This window comes from Choloepus didactylus, chromosome 1 (genome assembly GCF_015220235.1).
Source record: "Choloepus didactylus isolate mChoDid1 chromosome 1, mChoDid1.pri, whole genome shotgun sequence".
NCBI classification, from domain to species: domain Eukaryota; kingdom Metazoa; phylum Chordata; class Mammalia; order Pilosa; family Megalonychidae; genus Choloepus; species Choloepus didactylus.
The window spans coordinates 87,492,199-87,519,529 of record NC_051307.1 but is presented as its reverse complement, the minus strand read 5'-3'; the positions used below and the strand labels follow the sequence as shown (position 1 = coordinate 87,519,529).

At 34.8% G+C, this 27,331-nt stretch overlaps 1 protein-coding gene across 8 annotated transcripts in view; it reads right to left on the bottom strand.

The window, feature by feature from the left end:
• Positions 1-27,331, bottom strand: part of STXBP5L (syntaxin binding protein 5 like) — a 553,599-nt gene that overhangs the window by 320,694 nt on the left and 205,574 nt on the right. For 7 of the 8 annotated variants that reach the window (XM_037836387.1, XM_037836395.1, XM_037836407.1 and 4 more), the window contains exons 4-5: positions 25,890-25,971; positions 21,706-21,806 (exon numbers count right to left, since the gene is read on the bottom strand). In XM_037836387.1, the coding sequence (XP_037692315.1) occupies positions 21,706-21,806; positions 25,890-25,971 (183 nt within the window). Of the gene's footprint in view, positions 1-21,705; positions 21,807-25,889; positions 25,972-27,331 lie in introns of those variants that run through there. The other variant, XM_037836421.1, reaches the window with a different exon arrangement.

Below are 27,331 nucleotides of genomic sequence, written 5' to 3'. Positions count from 1 at the left end.
AGCTAGAAGGAAAGAAATGAAATGATGGAACTGTAACCCATAACATTCTTTGAAATTTGCTATATAGCACTTGTTAAATTGTAATTTGAAAGTTATCATCTTTTTGTGTATGTGTTATATTTCACAATAAGGAAATAACTGTGAAACTATAGTACTGCAACCTATAACATTCTTGGAAATTTCCTATATAACTATGTCTTAAATCATACTTTGAAAGTTATCACCTTTTTGCATATTTCACAATAAGGAAATAACTGAAACTGTGGAACTGTAACCCTTAACATTCATTGAAATTTGCTCTCTAACTCCTTGTTAAATTGCACTTGGAAAGCTATCACTTCTATGTAAATATGTTACATTCCACAATAAAAAAAAAAGTGAATAGAGCCTTAGAAACCTGTGGGACAGTATCAAGTGCACCAATATATGAATTATGGCAGTCCCAGAAGGAGAAGAAAGAAAACAAACTGAAAGGAAAGGATACTGGGTAGTGGATCAAAGCAAGATAAAAAAATAAAGACCTCTAGTAAAGGTAAACATATGGTTAATAATAAATGCCAGTACTATTGTGTTGTAGTTTTTGGTATGCAACACAGCATCTTATTTCTTACAGGTTTAAAAGTACAAATGCATAAAAAGTAATGATAAAGTTATGGCTGGGGTATACAATGTATAAAGATATAATTTGTAACAAGTAAAACAAAAAGTTGGGGGACAAAGGGGTACAGGAACAGTGATTATGTATGCTATTGAAATCAAGTTGGTATCAAATCATACATCATTGCTATAAATTTAGGTAGTCAAATTTTAAACCCATTGTAAGTACAAAGAAAATATATGAAAAATATATCCAGAAAGAAATGAGAAGGGACTGAAAATAGTACAATTCAATAAATAGAGCAATAATGGAAGGATTGAAGGACAAAAAAGGTATAAGATTTACAAAGACAAAATAGCAAATTAGTAGAAGAAAGCCCTGCATTATCAGTAGTTACTTTAAATGTAAATGGATTAAACTCTACAGTCAAAAGGCAGATTGGAGAATGGGTAAAAAAGCATGACACAACTATACACTGTTTACAAAGACTCACCTTAAATTCAAAGACACAAGTGGGTTGAAACTGAAAGGGTGGAAAAAATTATACCATACATATAATAACTGAAAGGAGCTGGGGTAACTTGACTAAGATCAGATAAAATAGACTTCAAGTCAAAAACTATTACAAGGGACAAAGAGGTCACTATATACTGATAAAGGAGGTTTATTCCACAGGAAGACTTAACAATTGTAAATGTATATGCACCCAATGGTAAACCACCAAAATATATGACAGATTTGAAGGGAGAAATAGAAAGTTCTTTCATTAATATTAGGAGATGTCTATAGAAAATTTTGATAATGGATAGAACATTTAGACAGAAGATCAATAAAAGGAAATAGGAGACTTGAACAATACTATATACCAACTAGACATAACAGACCTATATAGAACATGTCACCCAATAGCAGCAGAATACACATTCTTCTCTGGTGTACATGGATCATTGTTCAGGATACACCATATGTTACATCATAAAAAAAATTATCCATAAATTTAAAAATATTGGAATCATACAATGTGTCTTCTCTGATGAAAATGGAATGAAGCTAGACATCAATAGCAGAGGGAGAAACAGAAAATTCAAAAATATGTGGAAATTAAACAATGCACCCTAAAATAACCAATGGGTCAAAGAAGAAATCACAAGGGAAATTAGAAAACATCTTGAGGCAAAATAAAATAAACACACAACATATCAAAACTTATGGGATGCGCAACTGTAACGAATTTCCCACACTAATGCAAGTGTTGGTGGTGGGGTGGTGTGTGGGAATCCTGTATTTATGCGTGATTGTTCTATAAACCCACAACTTCACTAATAAAAAAAAAAATTTACAGAAATGTGATAACGGATTAAAAAAACAAGGGATACAGCAAAAGTAGAGGTTAAGAGGGAAATGCATAACTCTGAATGCTTATGTTAAAAAAGAAGAACAATCTCAAAGCAAAGATCTAACCTCACAGCTGGAGAATCTAGGAAAAAAACGAAGACCAAACAAACCTCAAAACAAGGAGAAGGAAAGAAATAACAAAGATCAGAAATAAATGAAATAGCGAATAAAAAAATAAGAGGAAATCCACAAAACAAAAGTTGATTCTTTGAAAAGATAAAAAATATCAGCAACCTTAGCTACACTGGCAAAAATATAAAGAAGCCACAAATAACTAAAACCAGAAATGAAAGGGGGGATGTTACTACCAACCCCATAGAAATAAAAAGGACATGAGAGGATACTATGAACAACAGTATGCAAACAAATTAGATAACCTAGATGAAACGGACAAATTCCTAGAAACATACTACACTGGCTCAAAAAGAAAAAGAAAATCTCAACAGACCAATGAATGTAGAGAGATTGACTTGGTAACCAAAAACCTCCCAACAAAGAAAAGTCCAGTACCAGATAGATTCAAAGGGTAATTTTACTAAACATCCAAGAAGAATTAACACTAGTCCTGTTCGAACTCTTCCAAAAACTGAAATGGAGGGAACACTCCCTAACTCATTCTATGAGGCCAACATCATCCTAATACCAAAGCCAGATAAAGATACCACAAGAAAACTACAGACCAATATCCTGTATGAATATAGAAGGAAAACCCTCAACAAAATACTGGAAAACAAACCAACAGCAAATCAAAAGAATTATACACCATGATCAAGTGATATTTATCCCAGATATGCAAAGGTGGTTCAACTCAACATAAGAAAATCAATAGATGTAATACACAACATCCACATTAACATAACAAAGGAAAAACTCACATGATTGTCTCAATTGATGCAGAAAAGGCATGTGACAAAATTCAACACCCTTCTTGATAAAAAACACTTAGAAAACTAGAAATAGATGGAATCTTCCTCAACATGATAAAAAGCATATATGAAAAACCCATAGCTAACATCATACTCAATGGTGAAAGACTGAAATCTGAAATCTTTCCCTATAAGATCAGGAAGAGCAGTCATCACTGCTCTTCAACATTGTACTGGAAGTTGTGGTTTGAATTTCTGACAAATATTTTATAAGAGCACTCTTAAAAATGCTTCTATGAGCAATTACAAGCATATTTGAAACATGAAAAAAATACAGAGTATGGGCAAAATAATAAAAAGTCTCAGCAAATAAATAGGATATAAAAAAATGAACCAAATGAAAGTTTTACTACTGAAAAACACAATAGCCAACATAAGGAACTCAATGGACAGGCTCAACAGCAGAATGGAGGGGAGAGAGGAAAAAATCAGTTTTCTCAAAAACAGAAAACAGAAATCACCCAATATGAACAACAGATATAAAAACATATTGAAAAAAACACCATGACAGAACCTCGGAAATGTCAGACAATAACAAAATATCTAACCATCATGTCAACAGTCACATAAAGAGAGGAAAAGATGGGCTGAAAAAAAATATTTAAAAATTGTTGAAAACTTCCCAAATTTGCAAAAGGAATAAACCAAAAAGTTTAAATAAGCTCAGCAAACCCAAACAGGATAAACCCAAAGAAATAAAATATAAAGATCATAGCCAAACATCTGAAAACTAGAAAAAAAAAAAGAAAAAAAAATCTTGAAGGCAGCAAGAAAGAAATGACACCACCCACATTTATAGGATGAAAAATTTGAAGGACAATGGATTCTCATCAGAAATCACTGAGATTACAAGAAAGTAGAATACTTCAAGTGCTAAAAGAAAATATCTGTCAACCCAGTACTATACCTCCAGTGAAAAAAATCCTCCAGGGATAAGAAGGAAATCTTAACATTGTAAGATGAAGAAAAACTAAGAATTTGCCACTTAAAGACCTACCTTAAAAGAATGGCTAAACAGAAGGAAATACCTGAAATTGTTGAACTGTAATCCAGTAGCCTTAATCTTTGATAATGATTGTATAATCATATAGCTTTCATCTTGTGACAGTGTGATTGTAAAAACCTTGTGACAGACATCCCCTTTATCCAGTGTATGAGCAGATAAGTAATAAAGACAAGAATGAAAAAAAAATTAAAAATTAAAAAAAGAATGACTAAAGCAAGTTCACTAAACAGAAAGGAAATGATAAAAGATGGAATTTTGGATTATCAAGTGTAAAGAAAAAACAAGAGAGAGTAAAAATATGGGGAAATACAATATATATTCCTTCATCTTTTGAGTTTCCTAAATTAAGTTTGGTGGCTGAAGCAAAAATTAAAATAGTCTTATGTGGTCATAAATACATAGAGAGGAAATAATTTAAGACACATATTATAAACAAGAGAGGTAAGAAGATATAAAGAAACCTCAACACACATAAAAGGATTCAAAATATACTGAGTATTTTCTCTGAACACAATCAAACTGGAAATCAGAAAGAAAAAAAAAAAAAAGGAAAATTTCCAAATACTTGGAACAAACCAACACACTTCTATATAATCTATGAGTGTATGAAGAGATTTCCAGGGAAACAAAAAAGGACATTGAAGTAAATGAAAACAAAAATACGCTATTCCAAAATTTGTGGGAAACAGGTAAATCACTGCCAAGAGGAAAATTTATAAAACTAATTGATTATATTGGAAAAGAGGAAAAGTATTGAATCCATATCTAAACACTACCTCAAGCACCTAGAAAAATAAGCACAAAATAAACCCAAAGAAAGCAGATGAGAAGAAATAAAAATGAGGACAGAAATCAATGAAATTGAAAACAGAAAAAAATAAAACTAATGAAACAAAAAGCAGTTTCCTTGAAAAGTTCAATAAATTAACAACTCTCTAGCAAGACTGACAAGAAACAAAACAGAGGAAATTACCAATATGATGAATGTAATGATATATCACTACAGGTCCTGCAGACTTAAAAAGGATAATAACAACTCTATACAAATAATTCTGACAACTTAGATGAAATGTCCAAATTCCTCAAAAAGCACAGGCTACCACAATTCCCTCATTTTCAAATAGATACTTTGAATAGTATTAAGAAAATTGAATTCATAATTTAAAAATCTCCGAGTCCAGATGGTTTTACTAGAGAATTCTACCAAACCTTTAAAGAATTAAAATCAATTCTACCAATGACTTCCAGAAAATACAAGAGTGAACACTTTCCATTTCACTCTATGAAGATAGCATTACCAGAGACTTAAACCAGATAAAGATAGTAAAAAGAAGGAAAACTACAGACCAAAATCCCTCTTGAATACACATGCAAAAGTCCTTAACAAAAGATTATCAAGTACAATTCAGCAATTATGCACCAGAAAAGGGGGGGGGGGGTCATTCCAGGAATGCAAGGCTATCTCAGTATTTGAAAATCAATCAAGATAATCCACCATACTGACAAGCTAAAGTAGAAAAATATGATCATATCAATAGCTGCAGAAAAAGTATCTGACAAAACCAACATTCATGATAAAGCTCTCAAAAAACTATGAACAGAGTGAAACTTCCTCAATTTGATAAAGAACATCTACAAAAAACCTACAGCTTGGATCATACTTTATGAGAGAAACTAGATACTTTCATCCTAAGACTGAGAGCAAGGCAAGGATGTCATCACCTCTTACCAATCCTGTTCAAAATCCTACTGTAAGTTCTAGTTAATGCAATAAGACCAGAAAAGGAAATAAAAGATATACAGATTGGGAAGAAAGAAAGAAAACTTCCATTTTTCATAATGACATGACAGTCTATGTAGAAAATCCCAAACTATCAACTAAAAGCTCCCGGAACCTATGTGATTATAGCAAGGTTGCAGGATATAAGGTTTATATATTTTAAAAATGTTTTACCATATAACAGCAATGAACAGTTGGAATCTGAAATTTAAAATACAATATCATTTACAATAGCACTGGCCCCCAAATGAAATACTTATGGAGAATTCTAACAAAATACAGGCATGAATTCTATGTAGAAAACAAAAAATTTATGAAAAAATCAAATGGACAAATATTCCAATTCAGGAATAGGAAGACTCAATTTCTAAACATGTCCATTCTTTCCAATTTGATCAATAGATTTAATGCAATACCAATCAAAATCCCAGAAAGCTATTTTGTAGATACTGAGAAAATTATTCTAAAGTTTATATGGAAAGACAAAAGACCTAGAATAGCTAACACAGTACTGAAGAAGAACAAAACTGGGGGATACACACAAAATGTTTCAAGAATTCCTATGATGCTACAGTAATCAAGAAAATATGATACTGGTAAAGAGAAGACGAACAGATCAATAAAGAGAATAGAAAGCCCAGAAAGACTCATGCAACAAAGTCAACTGATCATTTCAAAGAAGAAAAGGCTATCTCTCACTGGAGAAAGGAGAGACTTTTCAACAAACAGTACTTGAACTGGACATCTACATGCAAACAAACAAACAAACAAAAAAACAAAAACAAAAAACAAAAAAACAAAAAATCTACAAATAATGTGACATTACACGTCACAGAAATTAGTTTAACATGGACCTAAACGTAAAATGGCAAGCCATAAAACGTCAGTATGAAAACACAGGGAAAATCTAGGTGATGAAGGGTTTGGTGAAGACTTTTTATTTCTAAATTGAATTTTATTGAGATTGTTCACATACCATACAGTCATCCAAAGTGCACAGCCAATTGCCCATGGTATCATCATACAGCTGGGCACCCATCACAATAATTAATTTTTTTTCAATTCTTAGAACATTTTCATTACTCCAGAAAAGAAATAAAAACAAAAAAGAAAACTCAAATCTTCCCATACTCCTAACCATCCCCCTCCATTATTGACACATAGTATTGGCATAGTACATTTGTTACTTTTGATAAAAGAATGTTAAAATACTACTAACTGAGGGATGGCACACACTTGTGATGTAGCACAGCCTTCCCTCAGCAGAGGCCCCAGAAGGGCACGACTTGGACCCACTCGGAAATCCCAGGGACCATATGCCAATACCAAGGACTTGTGGGTCAGTGGCAGAGACAATCTGGGGTGAGACTGAACTGAAGGTTTAGACTCTTGCGACAGCCTTATAGCTCCAGGAACACCTGGGAGATTTGATTATTAAAGCTGCCCTCCCTCCCTAATCGCTCAGAAACACGCCCCACATTCAGGGTGGAGAGCACCAACTACACACTCAAACCTGGTGCACCAATTGGACCCCCACAAGAATCAGACAAAGTTGGGGAGAACTGGCTTGAGGGGAAGAGGTGGCTCACAGATGACACCTGCTGGTTAGAGAAAGTGTACAACACCAAGCTGTAGATCTGACAAATTAGAGATAAGTCTTTGAATCAGTATACATATCCTAAAAGAACCCTATCAAGTTAAGCAAATGCCAAGAGGCTAAAAACAACAGAAAATTTTCAAGCATACGAAAAAACCAGACAATATGGATAACCCAAACCCAAACAACCAAATCAAAAGATCAGAGGAAATGAAGTACTTGGAACAATTAATCAAAGAACTGAAGACAAACAACAAGAGCATGGCACAGGATATAAAGGACATGGAGAAGACCCTAGAAGAGCATAAAGAAGAAACTGCAAGAGTAAATAAAAAATGGACGATCTTATGGAAATAAAAGAAACTGGTGGCCTAATTTAAAAGATTCTGGATATTCACAGCACAAGACTAGAGGAAGTTGAACAATGAATTAGTGACCTGGAGGACGACAAAATGGAAAATGAAAGAACAAAAGAAAGAATGGGGAAAAAATTTAAAACAAATTGAAATGGACCTCAGGGATATGATATATAAAATAAAACATCCAAATATAAGAATCATTGGTGTCCCAGAGGGGAAGAGAAGGGTAAAGGTTTAGAAAGAGTATTCCAAGAAATTGTTGGGGAAAACTTCCCAAACCTTCTACACAACATAAACACACAAAGCATAAATGCCCAGAGAGCTCCAAAAAGAATAAATCCAAATAAATCCACTCCAAGACATATTCTGATCAGACTGTCAAATACTAAAGAGAAGGAGCAAGTTCTGAAAGCAGCAAGAGAAAAGCAATTCACCACATACAAAGGAAACAACATAAGACTAAGTACTGACTACCCAGCAGCCACCATGGAGGTGAGAAGGCAATGGCACGACATATTTAAAATTCTGAGCGAGAAAAATTTCCAACCAAGAATACTTAATCCAGCAAAGCTGTCCTACAAATTTGAGGGAGAGCTTAAACTTTTCACAGACAAACAAATGCCAAGAGATTTTGCTAATAAAAGACCTGCCCTACTTGAGATACTAAAGGGAGCCCTACCAACAGAGAAACAAAGAAAGGAGAGAGAGAGAGATGGAGAAAGGTTCAGTACTAAAGAGATTCAGTATTGGTTCATTAAAGGACAATACGAGAAAGAGGGATAAAATATATCTGACAAACATAAACCAAAGGATAGGATGGCTGATTCAAGGAAATGCCTTCACAGTAATAATGTTGAATGTAAATGGATTAAACTCCCCAATTTAAAGATATATATTGGCAGAATGGATCAAAAAATATGTACCATCAATATGTTCCATAGAGGAGACTCATCTTAGACACAGGGACACAAAGAAATTAAAAGTGAAAGGATGAAAAAAAATATTTCATGCAAGCTACAGCCAAAAGAAGGCAGGAATACCAATATTAATCTCAGATAAAATAGACTTTAAATGCAAGGATGTTCTGAGAGACACAGGCCACTACATACTAATAAAAGGGGCAATTCAACAAAAAGAAATAAGAATCATAAATGTTTATGCACCCAATCATGGTGCCACAAAATACATGAGACAAACACTGACAAAACTAAAGGAAGCAATTGATGTTTCCACAATAATTGTGAGACACCAACACATCACTCTCTCTTATAGACAGATCAACCAGACAAAAGACCAGTAAGGAAATTGAAAACCTAAACAATCTGATAAATGAATTTGATTTAACAGACATATAAAGAACATTACATCCCAAATCACCAGGATACACATTCTTCTCTAGTCTCATGGAACTTTCTGAAGAATAAACCATATGCTGGGACATAAAACAAGCCTCAATAAATATAAAAAAATTGAAATTATTCAAAGCACATTCTCTGACCATAATGGAATACAATTAGAAGTCAATAACCATCAGAGACTTAGAAAATTCAGAAACACCTGGAGGTTAAACAACATACTCCTAAACAATCAGTGGGTTAAAGAAGAAACAGCAAGAGAAACAGCTAAATATATAGAAATAAATGAAAATAAGAACACAACATATCAAAACTTATGGGATGCAGCAAAAGCAGCACTGAGGGGGAAGTTTATGGCACTAAACAAATACATCAAAAAGGGAGAAAGAGCTAAAATCAAAGAACTAATGGAGCAACTGAAGAAGCTAGAAATGAACAGCAAACCAATCCTAAACCAAGTAGAAGAAAAGAAATAACAAGGATTAAAGCAGAAATAAATGACATAGAGGAAAAAAAACAATAGGGAGAATAAATAACATCAAGAGTTGGTTCTTTGAGAAGATCAACATGATTGACAAGTCCCTAGCTAAACTGACAAAATCAAAAAGAGAGAAGATCCGTATAAACAAAATAATGAATGAGGAAGGTGACATTACTGCGGATCCTGAAGAAATTAAAAAAATTATAAGAGAATACTATGAACAACTAAATGCCAACAAACTGGATAATGCAGAGGAAATGGACAATTTCCCGGAAACATATTAACACCCAAGATTGCCCAGAGAAGAAACAGAAAACCTCAACTAACCAACGACAAGCAAAGAGATCCAATCAGTCATCAAAAATCTTCCCACAAATAAATGCCCAGGGCCAGATGGCTTCACAGGGGAATTCTACCAAACTTTCCAAAAAGAACTGACACCAATCTTACTTAAACTATTTCAAAACATTGACAAAAATGGAATACTTCCTAACACATTTTATGCAGCTAACTTCAATCTAAAACCAAAACCAGGCAAAGATGCCACAAAAAAAGAAAACTACAGGCCAATCTCCCTAATGAATACAGATGCAAAAATTCTCAACAAAATACTTGTAAATTGAATCCAAAACACATTAAAAAAATCATACACCATGACCAAATGGGGTTAATTCCAGGTACGCAAGGATGGCTCAACATAGAAAAATCAACCAATGTATTACCACACATTAACAAATCAAAAGAGAAAAATCAAATGATCATCTCAATAGATGCTGAAAAAGCATTCAACAAAATCCAACATTCATTTTTGATAAAAACACTTCAAAAGGTAGGAATTGAAGGAAACTTCCCCAATATGATAAAGAGCATATATGAAAAACCCACAGCCAGCACAGTACTCAATGGTGAGAGACAGAAAGCCTTCCCTCTAAGATCAGGAATGAGACAAGGATGCCCGCTGTCACCACTGTTACACAACATTGTGCCAGAAGTGCTAGCCAGGGCAATCCAGCAAGAAAAATAAATAAAAAGCATCCAGATTGGTAAAGAAGTAAAACTGTCATTATTTGCAGATGATATGATCTCACATCTGGAAAACCCTGAGAAATCGACAATACTGCTACCGGAGCAAAGAAACAAATTTAGCAAATTAGCGGGATACAAGATTAATGCACATAAGTCAGTAATGTTTCTATATGCTAGAAATGAAGTGAAGAGACATTCAAGAAAAAGATACCATTTTTCAATAGCAACTAAAAAAATCAAGTACCTGGGAATAAACTTAACCAAAGATATAAAAGACCTAAACAAAGAAAACTACATAACTCTACTAAAAGAAATAGAAAGGGACCTTAAAAGATGGAAAAATATTCCATGTTCATGGATAGGAAGGCTAAATGTCATTAAGATGTCTCTTCTACCCAAATTCATCTACAGATTGAATGCAATCCCAATCAAAATTCCAACAATCTACTTTGCAGACTTGGAAAAGCTAGTTATCAAATTCATTTGGAAAGGGAAGATGCCCTGAATTGCTAAAAACACTCTAAAAAAGAAAAACAAAGTGGGAAGACTTACATTCCCTGACTTTGAAGCTTATTATAAAGCCACAGTAGTCAAAACAGCATTGTACTGGCAAAGATATACATATTGATCAATGGAATCAAATTGATAATTCGGAGATAGACCCCCAGATCTACGGCTGACTGATCTTTGATAAGGTCCCCAAAGCCACAGAACTGGGACATAACAGTCTTTTCAACAAATGGGGCTGGGAGAGTTGGATATCCATATCCAAAAGAATGAAAGAGGACCCCTACCCCACACCCTACAAAAAAATTAACTCAAAGTGGATCAAAGATCTCAATATAAAAGACAGTACCATAAAACTCCTAGAAGATAATGTAGGCAGACATCTTCAAAACCTTGTATTAGGAGGTCACTTCCTAGACCTTACACCCAAAGCACAAGCAACAAAGGAAAAAATAGATAAATGGGAACTCCTCAAGCTTAGAAGTTTCTGTACCTCAAAGGAATTTGTCAAAAAGGTGAAGAGGCAGCCAACTCAATGGGAAAAAAATTTTTAGAAACCAGGTATCTGATAAAAGACTCATATCTTGCATATATAAAGAAATCTTGCAACTCAATGACAATAGTACAGACAGCCCAATTATAAAATGGGCAAAAGATATAAAGAGACAGTTCTCTGAAGAGGAAACACAAATGGCCAAGAAACACATGAAAAAATGTTCAGCTTCATGAGACGCAAAGTAAGACCACAATGAGATACCATCTCACACCAATTAGAATGGCTGCCATTAAACAAGCAGGAAACTACAAATGCTGGAGGGGGTGTGGAGAAACTGGAACTCTTATTCATTGTTGGTGGGACTGTATAATGTTTCAGCCACTCTGAAAGACAGTCTGACAGTTCCTTAGAATACTAGGTATAGAGTTACCCTTCAATCCAGCAGTTGCACTTCTCGGTATATACCCAGAAGATCTGAAAGCAGTGACACAAACAGATACCCGCATGCCAATGTTCATAGCAGTATTATTCACAATTGCCAAGAGACAGAAACAACCCAAATATCCTTCAACAGATGAGTGGATAAATAAAATGTGGTATATACACACAGGGAATACTACGCAGCAGTTAAAAGGAATGATGTTGTGAAACATATGACAACTTGGATGAACTTTGAAGACATAATGCTGAGAGAAATAAGCCAGGCACAAAAAGAGAAATATTATATGCTACCACTAATGTGAACATTGCTGGTGGAGAATGCAGGGGTGCTGGGCTTCCCCACCTTGATGGTTGCTGATGTGCTCACAGACATTGGGGACTGGTGGTTTGATGGGCTGAGCCCTCAGTCACAGGACTTGCCCTTGGGAAGACTGTTACTGCAAAGGATAGGCTAGGCCTTTTCATAATTGTGCCTAAGTGTCTCCTCCTGAGTGCCTCTTTGTTGCTCAGATGTGGCCCTCTCTATCTAGCTAAGCCAACTTGGCAGATGAAATCACTGCCCTCCCCACTATGTGGGATCTGACACCCAGGGTGTAAATCCCCCTGGCAACATGGAATATGACTCCCAGGGAGGAATTTGAACCCAGCATCATGGGATGGAGAACATCTTCTAGACCAAAAGGGGGATGTGAAATGAAATGAAATAAGTTTCAGTGGCTGAGAGATTCCAAAAAGACCCGAGAGGTCACTCTGGAGGGCTCTCTTAGGAATAATATAGATAACCCCTTTTTAGGTTCTAATAACTTGGAATAGCTAGCAGTGAATACCTGAAACTATCAAATTATAACCCAGAACCCTTGCATCTTGAAGATGATTGTATAAAATGTAGCTTATGAGGTGTGACAGTGTGATTGGGAAAGCCATGTAGATCTCACTCACCTTTGTCCAGTGTATGGATGGATGAGTAGAAAAACAGGGGCAAAAAACAAACAAACAAACAAACAAACAAAAACACCCAGTGTTCTTTTTTACTTTAATTGTTCTTTTTCACTTTAATTTTTATTCTTATTTTTTGTGTGTGTGGTAATGAAAATGTTCAAAAATTAATTTTGGTGATGGATGCACAACTTATGGTGGTACTGTGAACAATTGACTGTATGCTTTGTATGACTGCATGGTATGTGAATATATCTCAATAAAATTGAATTAATAAAATTGAATTTAAAAAAGTTCAGTGTACTTACATTGTTGTGCTACCATCACCCAACTAACTGTAGTACATAGTTGGACATAGGTATATTTTTTCCTATATACCCTTCTATTATTAACTTCTAGTTATAGTGTCACACATTTGTTCTAGTTCATGAAAGAGATTTCTAATATTTGTACAGTTAATCATGGACATTGCCCACAAGATCCACTGTTTTATACATTCCCATATTTTAACCTCCAACTTTCCTTCCGGTAACATATGTGACTCTAAGCTTCCCCTTTCTACCACATTCACACACCATTCAGCACTGTTACTTATTCCCACAGTAATGTGATACCATCACCTCTGTCCACTTCCAAACACTTAAATTCAACCTAGTTAAACAGTCTGCTCATAAGCAATCACTCCCTACTCTTTAGCCTTTTTCTATGTCCTAGTACCTTATATTTCATATATATGAGTTTACATATTATAATTAGTTCACATCAGTGAGAACATACAATATTTGTCCTTTTGTATCTTACTTATTCCACTAAATATAGTGCCCTCAAGCTTTCATCAACCTGTTTTTTTTAAAGACGGTTTTGTTCACCCACCATATATTCCATCTTAAGTGAACAATCTATGGTTCCATGTATAATCACATATTTATGCATTCACCACCATCACCACTTCTATATAAGGACTCCATTTCTTCCACAAAGGAGGAAGAGTCAAAGAAGGTAGAGAGATAAAAGAAAAAGAAAACAAATGACAAAAGAAAAAAAAGAAAAGAAATGACAGCTAAAAAGCAACAAAAGGAAAGATAGAAGTAAAGTACAATAAAAGAGTCAGACAACATCACCAATGCTAAGAGTCCTATACCCCTTCCTTATATCCCCCTCTTGTAGGCATTTAGGTTTGGTATATTGCCTTTGTTACCTTAAAGGAAGCATAATACAGTGTTTCTGTTGACTATAGTCTCTAATTTGCATTGATTGTATTTTTTCCCAAATACCACCCCATTTTTAACACCTTGCAAGGTTGACATTCATTTGATCTCCCTCATGAAAAAATATATTTGTACATTTTATCACAATTGTTGAGCACTCTAGGTTTCACAGAGCTATACAGTCCCAGTCTTTATCGTTCCTTTTTCCTTCTGGTGTCCCACATACTCCTAACCTTCCTCTTTCAACCATTCTCACAGTCATCTTTGTTCAGTGTACTTACATTGTTGCGCTACCATCACCCAAAATTGTATTCCAAGCCTCTCACTCCTGTCTTTTCCTGTCTGTAGTGCTCCCTTTAGTATTTCCTATAGAGCAGGTATCTTGTCCACAAACTCTCTCATTGTCTGCCAGAGAATATTTTAAGCTCTCCCTCATATTTGAAAGACAGTTTTGCCAGATATAGAATTCTTTGTTGGCAGTGTTCCTCTTTCAGTATCTTAAATATATCACACCACTTCCTTCTTGCTTTCATGGTTTCTACTGAGAAATCCAGACATAGTCTTATTAAGCTTCCTTTGTATGTGATGGCTCACTTTTCTCTTGCTGCTTTCAGGATTCTCTCTTTGTCTTTGATGTTTCATATTCTGATTATTAAGCATCTTGGCATAGGTCTATTCAGATTTATTCTGTTTGGGGTATGCTTCGTTTTTTGTATGCATAATTTTATGTCTTTCATAAGAGATGGGAAATTTTCATTGATTATTTCCTCTATTATTGCTTCTGCCCCTTTTCCCTTCTCTTCTCCTTCTGGGACACCCATCACATGTACCTTCATGTGTTTCATGTTGTCATTCAATTCCCTGAGACATTGCTCATGTTTTTCCCTTCTTTTCCCTATCTGTTCTTTTGTATGTAGGATTTCAGGTGTCTTGTTCTCCAGTTCCTGAGTGCTTTGTTCTGCCTCTTGAGATCTGCTGTTGTATATCTCCATTGTGTTTTTCATCTCTTGTGTTGTGCCTTTCATTTCCATATATCCTGCCAGCAGTTTTTTTCAAACTTACAATTTCTACCTTACGTTCATCTAGGATTTTCTTTATATCCTTCATCTCTTTTGCCATATCTTCCCTGAACTCATTGACTTGGTTTTTGTATGTTTTGGCACATTTCTTTGAAAATCTTTAATTGATTGTTTCATTAAAGTGAAACACTATCTCAACTGTACCTTAATTGAGGTGTAAGTTTGTTCCTTTGACTGGGCCATATATTTTGTTTTTCCTAGTGTAATTTGTAGTTTTCTGTTATCTAGACATCTGTTTCCCTTGGTTACCCCAATCAGATTTTCCCAGACCAGAACAGGTTCAGGTCTCAGAATGGGGCTATATGCAGTGTCAAGTTTCCCTGAGGGTGTGTCTTAGAAGATTGACAGACTTTCCTGTGAGGTCTCTACTGCTGTGCTTTTCTTAACCTGCCCAGCAGGTGGAGTCTGCCAGCCTGTCTGCTCTAGACTGGTGCAAGGAGGTGTGGCCCCTTTAATTCTCTGCTTAGATTGTTTCTGTTTTGACTGTTTTCTCCCCAGCCCTGGGGTCTGATCTGGGCCCTACCTCCTTCCTATTAGGGAAGATACACCCCCCTAGGTAGCTATCTTCTGCGTCTGAATTATTCCTTTGTGTCTCTGATCTGTTAACTCCACCTCTGTCAGAGTCAGAGCACTGAGAAGTGAAAATGGCTAAGACTCTCTCCACTGAGCCACTCAGGTTGAGAGAGAAAAAGGAAAAGAAAGCCCCTTTTCTGAGCCAGTCCATGGCCCTCCAGTTTCACCCATTGGTCAGAGACAGCACCTGGTCTTCTTGGCTCCCTTTCCTGGGACACATGAGTTTTTCTGGCTCTCTAAGGTCAGTTGTCTTTAAAAGTCTCTGTATTTTTCCTTCTTTCTTTAAATAATTTTTTTCCATCAGCCCCACCTTCTTGCCACTGTGAGAGACCTCAGGGTACTTTGCTGCTTGTTAGGGTTTTGTCTATGTTTGTAGCTTGAACTCAGAAGTCCACATTTGTTAATTAAAACCCCAGTTGGAGCTAGGCTGAGCTATATTTGCTTGTTCCTAGAATGCTGCTTTCTTCCACAGTGAAGTCTTGCAGCTCAGCCTGCTGTAGGGGGTGGGGGTTCCCAGCACAGTCCACAGTTTTTACTTACAGATTTTAAGCTGCAACCTCAGCCATTCCACCCAATCCTCATTGGTGTACAATGTGTGCACAGTCACAGGTGTCCCCCAGCAGTTGTTCCAGATTATTTACTAGTTGTTCCTGGTTATTTATTAGCTGCTCCAGGGGACTAACTAAATACCACACTTCTCTATGCCGCCATCTTGACCCTCTCCTGAAGAGTTTTTAAATAGAACACTAAAGCATAATCTACGAAAAAAATTAAGTTGTACTTCATTGAAATTAAAACTTCTGCTCTGCAAAGAACACCATTAAGAGAAGGAAAGGAAGCCACAAACTGGGAGAAAATATGTGCAAAAACCCATATCTGATAAAGGGTTGATATCCAAAATATACAAAGAACTCTTAAAACTCAACCACAAGAAAAAACAAACAAACAAAAAAACAAATGTAAAAAGGGGCAAAAGATCTGAACAGAAATCTCACCAAAGAAGAGAGACAGTAAATAAGCATATGAGAAGATGCTCAGCAGCATTGTTTAATTACGGAATTATAAATTAAAATAACAATGAAACACCACTACACACCTAATAGAATGGCTAAAATGTGAAATTGATGACTCCAATTACTGATGAGGATGTGGAGCAACAGGAACCATGATTCATTCCTGGTGGGAATGAAAGATGGTACTGCCAATTTGGAAGGCAGTTTGGCAGTTTCTTATAATGAAATGAGTTACCAAGTGACAGTAAGACATGGAAAAATCTTAGACGCATATTGCTAAATAAAGAAGCTAATCTGAAAAGGGCACATACTGTAAGATTACTTTCATGACATTTGGGAAAAGGCAAACCATAAACAGTAAAAATATTAGTAGTTGCATGGGGTTCAGGGGGAAAGGGAGGAGGCTGAATAGATGAAGCACAGGGATTTAAAGGAGATGGAAACTGTTCTTTATGAAAATACGATGGTGGGTACATGATATTATGCATCTGTCAAATCCAAAGAACTTTACAGCTTAAAGAGTAAAATATGAATGCATGCAAATTCTTAAAAAATCATCAGAGAGGGGGAGATCCAAGCAAAGAATGCAAATTGTGACAAGACAATCTAACTCTATCACTAATGTATGAAACAACCTCACTAATAAGAGTGGAGAGAAAAAGTAATGACCTAAGTAACTTTGAAAATAATTAAATAAGTTGAGTCTGTGATATCTGTAAGACTAAAGGTAAATGGAATATGGAATACACCATAATTTAGTTGATAAGATTGTTTGCCATATGGGTTAACAATCCTGATACTCTTATACATGGTATGATAAATGGTAGAAGCTAGATTTCTCACTGAGGAAGTAGGAATTTACAGATAAGCAAAGGAAGAGGCTAGAATGATCCATGTGGTACTACATTAGAGTTTGATACATCAATATAAAATAAAAAACTTAATTCAAAATGGAACCCGGACATAAAGGTATAATGTAAAGCTATAAAAATTTTAGAAAAAAACAGAAGAGAAAATCGCCGAGATCTAGGACTAGGTAAAGAGTTCTAAGAGGTGATATCAAAAGCACAATCTATAAAAGAAAACCTGACAAACTGCGCTCTGTGAGAGACACTGTTAAAAGGATGAAAAGACAAGCTAAGGACTGGGAGAAAATAATTGCCAACCACATATCCAACAAAGGACTAGCATATACAGTAGATAACTCTCAAAACTAAAGAGTAAAAAAGTAAAATAAAATAAAAACTAACATCACACCTAACGGAGAAAGAATTATTTAATGCTTTCACTCTAAGAAGGAAAACAAGGCAAAGATTTCCCTTCTTACCACTCTCATATGACATACTACTGGATGATCTAGCTGGTGCAATAAGAAACAAAATGAAAGGCACACAGATTGGAAAGGAGAACATAAAACTGTTCCTATTTGCAGTTCACATGATGATCTAAGTAGACAATCACAAGTAACCTACAAAAAAAATTTCCTAGAACTAAGACAGGATCGTTAAATTGTGGGACTGTTCAAAAGCAGGAAACAGTGCCATGAAAAGCAATAAAATATAAACATTTTCCTTTCTTTCATGGACTGTCTCTTAACTTTTAATTGTGTTTTTCCTAAATAAAGAAAAATTAAATTTTGAAATTATTAGCATGAATTTTACCATTCATTTTTATATTCTGCAATACCAGTTTTAAATGTAAATATGGAAACATTTAATTTGTATGCAGAATCCCTGAAATTATGCAATTTGTATTATTTAGGTCATAAATGCATACGTATTTGCTTCTTAGCAGAAACGAGTAAACAATACACAAAACAAATTCACCTGTTTTCCTTTTGCTTACTGATACACACACATGCTACCAACACTCTCTACCTTTGGCTTACTGATGACTAAGGAAGAACTGAATGGAAAAGGAACTCTATGTTGCCTTATCATTCTTTCACCATAAGTGACTAGTTAATACAGGAAAGTAAAATGAATAATAAAGGTTATATAGTGTTCCTTGGTCATTCGTGATTTTTACAATACCACTACCTTCATTTAGCACTTAGGCAACTTGTGGTTTGTTCAGAAAGTGTGGCCTCTCAAGGATATCAGTGTTTCCACTTCCTTGGTTGCAGATATAAAACATTTATTAATACTCAGTATGAGTCTTACTAAATTTCCAGCCCTTGTGGGTCTATCGGACATATGCAACTGAGACAGCATGAAGTAGAAGACATACATATTGCACATATCACTTCTGCTCATGCACACACTCCAGTGTCCCATTGGACTTCACTTACAAAACACAATTACAAAATAAAATTAAGAATTTCAAGACGGTGAGAGCAGAGCATTTAATCAAGCACGGCTCTTCTGAGCACAAAGCCCTGAATACAAAGTAATAGTTCTATGGAAGCCTTATGGTGGGCAAATCAAATGCCATACGAATGGCAACAGTAGAGCATTTAACTAAAAACAGACCCTTCTCAATGTGGGCCCCTGTACAACAATAAAGGTTGTATGCACAAAAAGCAGGTCCGGCCTAAAACTAATAAGGGAGTTCAGCTAAGTTGCAGGACACAAAATCAACATTCAAAAATTAATTATATTTCTAATAACAACTGCTAGCAAAGATGTGAAGAAATTGGAACCCTCCTGCATTGCTGGTGAAAATGGCAAATGGTGCAGCTGCTGTGGAAAACAGTTTGGTGTTTCCTCAGAAAGTTAAATATAGAATTACCCTCTGATCCAGCAATTCCACACCTAAGTATATACTGAAAACAATGGAAACAGGGACTTAGATACTTGTACAGAAATGTTTATGGCAGCATTATTCACAATAGCCAAAAGGTGGAAACCCAAGTGTCCATCAACAGACAAACGGATAAACAAAAAGCGATACGTACTTAAAATGGAAAATTATTCAACCATAAAAGAAATAACATTCTGACAAATGCTACAACTTGGAATCTTGAAAATATTATGCTAATGAAATAAGCCAGACACAAAAGGACAAAGTGCATAATTACACTTACATGAACTATCTAGAATAAGCAAATTCATATTGACAAAATGTCTACATTAAACATCATATTTAATGGTGAAAAAATCAAAATACTTCCCCTAAAATCAGCAATGAGGCAAGAGAATGCTTTCCCTTGTCCTTTATTTTCAACACTATACTGGAAGTCTGTTGTAGACAGATCATAAGGCAGTTCCCATGATTCCTGACAACTGATATTCATGCCCTTGCCTGATCCCCTTCCCTTGAGTGTGTGCAGGACATCTGACTTACTTTTAACCAATAGAATATGGCAAGAGTCAGAGATGTCACTTTAAGACGTCCGTCTTGTGAGGAGACTCCCTTACTACCATAAAAAGCAAGCTGCCATGTTGTGAGTTGGTCCACTGAGAGGGCCATATGGTAAGCTACTAAGGATGGCCTCTGGTCAACAGCCAGCGACTGAAGGAACTGAATGCTGCGAACAACCCCATAAGCTTGAAAGTAGGTCCTCCCCTAGTCAAGTTTTAGACGAGACTGTAGTATCAGCAAACACCTTAATCACAGTTTTGTTTGACCCTGAAGCAGAAAAAACAGCTAAGCTATGCCCAGTCTCCTGATCCACAAAAACTGTGACAATAAATGTATATTGTTGTAAGCCACTAAGTTTGTGATAATATACAATAGATAACTAATACAAGGTCCTAACCAGTGCCATAAGGTAACAAAAAGAAACAAAAGGAATATAACTGCAAGGAAAAAAATAAAACTGTCATTAATTGAAGATGGCATGATTGTGCCCATAGGAAAATCTACAACAGATAAACTATTTGAATTATTAATTGAATTTAAGCAAAGCCACTGGGTACAAAGTCAACATACAAAAAGAAAATGCTGAAGGTAGAGCAAAGAAGAATGTCTGTATACCTCCATCTTTCTTTTTCATCATACCTATGAAATAGGTTTACTTTGTTAATCTCTGTCCCGTATAGTAATGATTCCCTATCAACCATTACCATTCAATAAAATAAAGTGGGCACTATGTTGTTTCCTCAGCCTCCATTGTTCACTTTCTTCAATTTGAATGGTAGTTGCTAATATGCATTAGTTTACTTCCTAGAAGTTTCTCTTTCTGTCATTAACATCCAATTTTCCTATGATGGTCCTTCCCATTCACTGCAAAGAGTTTATTGCTCACAAAAATAAACAAATATCAGATTATTTTAAGTTAATTACAGAGATAAATAGCAAAATACAAGTTTTACTTCATTTTTAGGTGGATCAGTGATTAGGTGGATGTGATTAGGTTTAGGTCTGGTTGAATCCACCACTAGAAACATTACAATTCAGTACAGTTTATTACAAATAAAATATAATAGCTTTTCCCATATGTATTCCTATGATTTTTCTCTTTCTGATCATTAATATTACATTCCAAAGGAGAGGATCTGAATTTTGATTATCATCTTTGAAAACTTTAATCTTCAATGTTTATTATTGCTCAGCAGTTAGTAGCAACATTTTTGGATATCCAAAACTTTAATCTCAATATATTTCTAATGTAAAAAAAAATTAAGCAAAAGCATTAGTGTAGGAGGTAACTTTAACAATCAAAGGTATATAAATAGCATAGTATTTACTTGTCTTTTAAACTTTAGGTCTGGGTTTTCAGCACCCTGGCCCAGAGAAAAGAACACGACATCACTAAAGTCCTCATTTATAACTAGGAGAACAAAAAGGTTATACTTTCTCTATTAGTAGATGACTGAATCTATATCAATTATGTATTTTTTAATGAAAAGAAACAATTATAAGAGCAAACACAAATATTAAATTTCTATCTACTAAAGTTATGAAAAAAAGGCTTCAAAACTTGAAACTTGCTTAGGAAACAATTTTTTTGTACATAAATAAATTACCTAACTCATATGTTCTTACCTTTCTCGGTTAAATTTAAGAGAATGAAGAATGGCTGGCCTTTTTTGCCTAAGGTTCCACAAATGAAGTGTATCATCTGAACCTGCACTGACCAACGCACCCTGGAACAAAAAGAAGACAAAGTGAGTGACCAATTTACTGAACTTAAGGCTTCTGTGAAGTGGAAACAAGGTAATTTTGTGAGGTTTTCCCTGTTTGAAGAGTTATTACTTTGTTTCCATATAACCTAGAAATACAGGGAAGGGCAGTTGCATATACTTCAATTAGGAAGGCTAAGAATGCTGAGAGCAAAAAAAAAAGAAAGTGAACTATTGTGTATGGATGGTCCAGATGCCTAGCTCAAGGAATATGCATTTACCAATAGAAAAGAATAATCACTGAAGCATCATTGTGACTATGAAGCATTTCTTTTTGTATTTTCTTTGGGAAAAATAAAATTTAACTTTTTCGTTTGTACTCTTCACACCATAACTACATAGCTTTACAGAGAAGCAAATATCCAACAGTTTTAAATTGCAATGAGGTCATTGTTCTAGTTTGCTAATGCTGCCAGAATGCAAAACACCAGAAATGGATTGACTTTTATAAAACGGTATTTATTTGGTTACAAAGTTACAATCTTAAGGACATAAAGTGTCCATTAACAAAGGGTACCTTCACTGGAGGATGGCCAATGGTGTCCAGAATATTTCTGTTAGCTAGGTAAGGCACCTAGCTGGCGTCTGCTCCAAAGTTCTGGTTTCAAAATGGCTTTCTCCCAGGATGTTTCTCTCTAGGCTGCAGTTCCTCAAAAATGTCACTCTTAGTTGCTCTTGGAGTGTTTTGTCCTCTCTTAGCTTCTCTGGAGCAAGAGTCTGCTTTCAATGGCTGTCTTCAAACTGTCTCTCATCTGCAGCTACTCTCTCAGCTTCTGTGCATTCTTCCAAGTTTCCGTCTTGGCTGTAACTCCTCTTCAAAATGTCACTATCAGCTGCACTGAGTTCCTTCTGCTTTTCAGCTCATTTATATGGCTCCAGTGATTTAATTTAGACCCACCCTGAATGGATGGGGTAACACCTCCATGGAAATTATCCAATCACCACCCAGAGTTGGGTGGGGTGCATCTCCACAGAAGCACTCAAAGGATTCCAAAATCTAATCAATACTAATATGTCTGCCCACACCTGATTGCATCAAAGATAATGGCATTTTGGGGGACATCGAACTGGCATAGTCATATAAAAATTCTCCATTGACAAGAGTTTTAAAAATAGCTATAAAGTACATACTTTTCCTAAAAAGTCTAGCCTTGGTGTAATTTAATTTGCTTTTTACAGTACAAAAAATTTCATCTATTAGTTTAAAAAAATCTATAATAAAAGAAAACCTTTTTAACCAGAATTTAGTAAAGCTACAAAAATAATACTATTATTTCTATCCAGCACCATTAAATATAAATAAATCCAATTTCAAACAAAATGGATTCTACCTCTTACTACAGATTAAAATATATGGGCAGATAAGCAGCTGCTGTATATGACTTTGTTTATAGGCTTAATCTATTTATTTCACTGATTTAAGTAAGATAAGCTTAAACCATGCCAGAACTTTTATTAAAATGACAGTTTCCCAACTGAAAGTGGCAATACTTGCCCTATGACAGCCTGAAGCTATTGCTTGAAGTAGTGAATGTATTCTGCAAAAGTGATCCTGCAGAACCACTGTGGTCCTGAGAGACTTAAAATGCTCTTTATATTTGCCAAAGTTCTGTGTTACTAGTAAACTTTCATATTCTATAAAATCAATCAAGAACATTACAATTATTTCTCTATTTGGATGCTAAGAAGAGCTATTCTGAAATTCCTAGAATTTATTTCTTCTTTAAGAATCAGCAGAGAAAAGAGGATAGGAATAGATGCTTTCCCATAACAATTCCTAAGCCAAAAAGTCATGTATCCTATGAAGGTTTTCCTTAGATTGTATATCTGTGATTATAGTCTCAAAGAGAAATAGCTTAAAAAAACAATCATAATCAGAGAATATATACATAAAAATGTTAAAAAATTTTTATAATTTGCATATTTATATATAAATATATAAATACACAAAGATTTATAATAGATACATACATTTTTAAATGAACTGATATATTCTCATACCATGCAATAAAATGTACCCTATACATGCCTTGAGGGTTTGGGGGGTTTGTTTGCTTTTTTAATTGTAAACTCTTCCTAAACACAGATACAAACTGGAAAATTATTAGGATTGCTTAGATACACATGAGTTACAATTAATCTGTTTCAGATATAGGATTCTGATCTCATTTATCAGGGAGGTAGACGTTCACTTGGGCTAGAGTGAAGGTAGGACATGATGTGTGAAATTAGTAAAACATTATCTACAATAGGTAGTTTTCTGCTATACAAAAGATATAACATGCCAAAATAAAGGAGCATATAGTCCACAGAATCTTAGTGTAATAGCTGAATAAATCTATGCAAGAACTCTGTATTATTAATTCTATCTATATGATAAAATTGGCAGGTAATTTATCATTGGAGGGAAGTAAACAGGACCACTGACCATATTAGCACCAACAGAGACATCAAACATGAAAGTAAGCACATCAGCAAGAGTCTAGGGTTCATTTACAAAAGCAAAGTGAACCTAACAGAAGCAATGCTTATAAATATTTGTGAAGAGATTAAAAACTGTGAATAGAAACACTAGTCATGGGATCAGAAAGTTGGAAGTTTAGGAAAAGATACCAGAAGCTGAAGTAAATCATGGTGAGAAGTTCAGAATAGATGTCAACAATGCAAGGAAGTCGAAAGCATTTTTAAAAGGTACTTGTAATTATGTAGCACACAGGCAAACTTACAGCCCTAAAGACAATTCTCAGAGAATCAAACCCAGAGCAAATCACATGAAAACAACTTATGTCCACCAGTATACATCAGTGCAGAAGGTAAAAGGCTGAGATCACTCAACTAGGATCTATAAAGTAGCAATGAGACCTCAAAAGAGATTACATACTATATATAAATGATTAGCAGACTACAATAAAACATTTTTAAAAATTTCTCTTTCTTCCCTCTCTCCCTCCCTCTTTTTGTACCTCATAGCAAGTATGCCTACAATGTGAAATATGCTAAGTTTGTAATAAGAAGGATCTCAAAAGCTTCTGAGAAAGATTTTGAGCCAAGAGAAGTGAAAAGTGGACATTTGCCAAATTCCACAAATTCTTCTTGCCCAAGGTATCTCTGAATCAAAATACTATGAACCATTTTACCCATGTTTTACAATTACAAATTTTTAGAGAGATATAAATGCAAATATAGAGAGACACTGAATAAAAGATCATTGTTAATGCCATACAAAAACAACCAATGGTACCTCATTTTTTTTTCCCAAAGCACTGAGTTTAATCTTCTAAAAGGGCCTAAGTCTGGCATGGCACAAATCCTTAAAGTGTTTGGGCATTGACTGGCTCACTTGACACAAAAGTGCTCTACAAGACTCTAGGAGCCTCTGTAAAAATCTGAGTCAACAAAGCCTCTAGTATCCTTCAACTAATGGAAGATTTGCAACCTTTCTGAGTTTGACAAATACATACTTTGCTTTTTTAGGAAATTCTTCATCACCAGAGTTCTAAAAAAAGGGACAGGGTAGACACCAATTGTCATATTAGCTATGAATATATAAACAATTCAATTGTGTGTGTGTATATATACATACACACACACACTCTCACACACCAAAAAATGCATAGGAAGTTATGCAGACAAAAGAGCCCGTAAGTAAATAGGTGAAAAGATTATTTAATGGAGGATAAAGACAAAACACAATGTTAAGGCTGGATTATAAAACTTAAGTTAGTGTGAAAAGAATGGATAGAAGGAAAATTTAATGGTCAATCAAAGGACTTTAGGACTTTTTTTAACCATTTAAATAATTAATGATAAATTATGCTACACAGTCAAAATAACTGGATCTTCCAGCATATATGATCTTTTTCCTTTAAATTTTAAGGAATTGACAAAATCAGAAATACAGTCTTTTATGAGAAACATGACCATGAAAATATCCCACACATATATATCTTTAAGATTTAAAAATCAAAATATCAAATAGACTAATCAGTTAAGGCAATGCAAGTGTGTGTGTGTGTGTGTGTACATAAATAGTCAAAAAATCCTTACCTCATTGATCAAGAACTGGAGCTGCAGGACAGCTGCACCACTTTCATGTTGACAGTAACAATCGACACCAGGTCTCCCAAGTCTAATATAATGAAAGTCAAGGACTCTAACATTTTGATTAGCATCAAAATTAATGAGTAAAAAAGGAAGTAAATGATTTTAACATATTTTAATATGTTTAAATGATTTAGCAACCGAATTTTTGCTCTTTAGTTATCCATATTTTTGTAAATAAAAAGTTGAAAATCTTAGTCTTCAGTGATTCAAATTAAATTATATAACACAGATGTCTATATACTCCAGGAGTTTGAAATAAGAATATTAGTAAGGAATTTGAAAGGGAACTACTTCCTTCCCAATAAGTAAAACAGGAATTGGGAATCCTGACACATCTCATTCCATTTTTAATTTGGTTATTTGATTAAACACTCTTTTCACTAAAATAAATTCAAAGTGAGAAAAAAATTTTAATGTAAAAAGTGAAATCACCATTAATATAATGTCTACTGTTTGGTTCTAATTTTAAAATAAGGAAGTGAAATCAAGATTAGTTAAAAAAAAAGATTTAGGTAAATATGTTGATAATCAGTATATACAAAAACCTTCTAAGCATAATAAAAAATCCAGAGATCACAAAGAAATAGATTGATATATTTGACTATGTAAAATGTATAATTTCTACAGGGACAAACATCATAAACAAGGCAAAAGACAAAGAAATGCTAGAAAATAGTAACATATTAAAAGAGTCATTTTCTATATTATATACAGAGTTGAATAACATATAAAGAAGAAAAAGAGAGAGAGAAAAGAAAGGAAAGAAGGAGAAGGACAGGACGTAGGAAAGGGGTCGGGATTCCATGGAACAAAATTCACTTGAACACTCTATATCAGTTGATATTATATATATTTTATAATATTTACTTATCATATCTTTCTTTCCATAAAGATGTGAATTACCTAAAGCCTTTCACTTCTAGCTATAATGAAGGAACAGGGACCAGATATATCCTCCCACCTAAAACAATTAAAAACCTGGACAAAACTGAAGTAATGACAGTTTTCAGACATTGCATATTAGGTAGGGAATGACAATGATCCATGACAGAGGGAATAATATGAAGTGAACCCTATTTTTATTTTTGCCTCATCTGACAATCTAGAAAAGTTTCCAAGCCGAATCTCAGAGAGGGGGAACCCAGATGGAAACCAGTAGGCTCTCTGAGTGGAAGAAACAGAGCTAAGAGTCTGGGAAGGTAAAGGGCAGCTAGAATTCATATAGCAGAGTACCAAAGTAGAAAGAATGACATGCACACACAAAAAAAATCATCCTCAAGACTTACATAGGGCCAGAAATTTTTCATGTTCCCACAAGCCAGAGTGAAAAACCTCAAAATTCACAGGGTACTGTGCAGAGTACTCAGAAGAGTATTGCCTCAGTA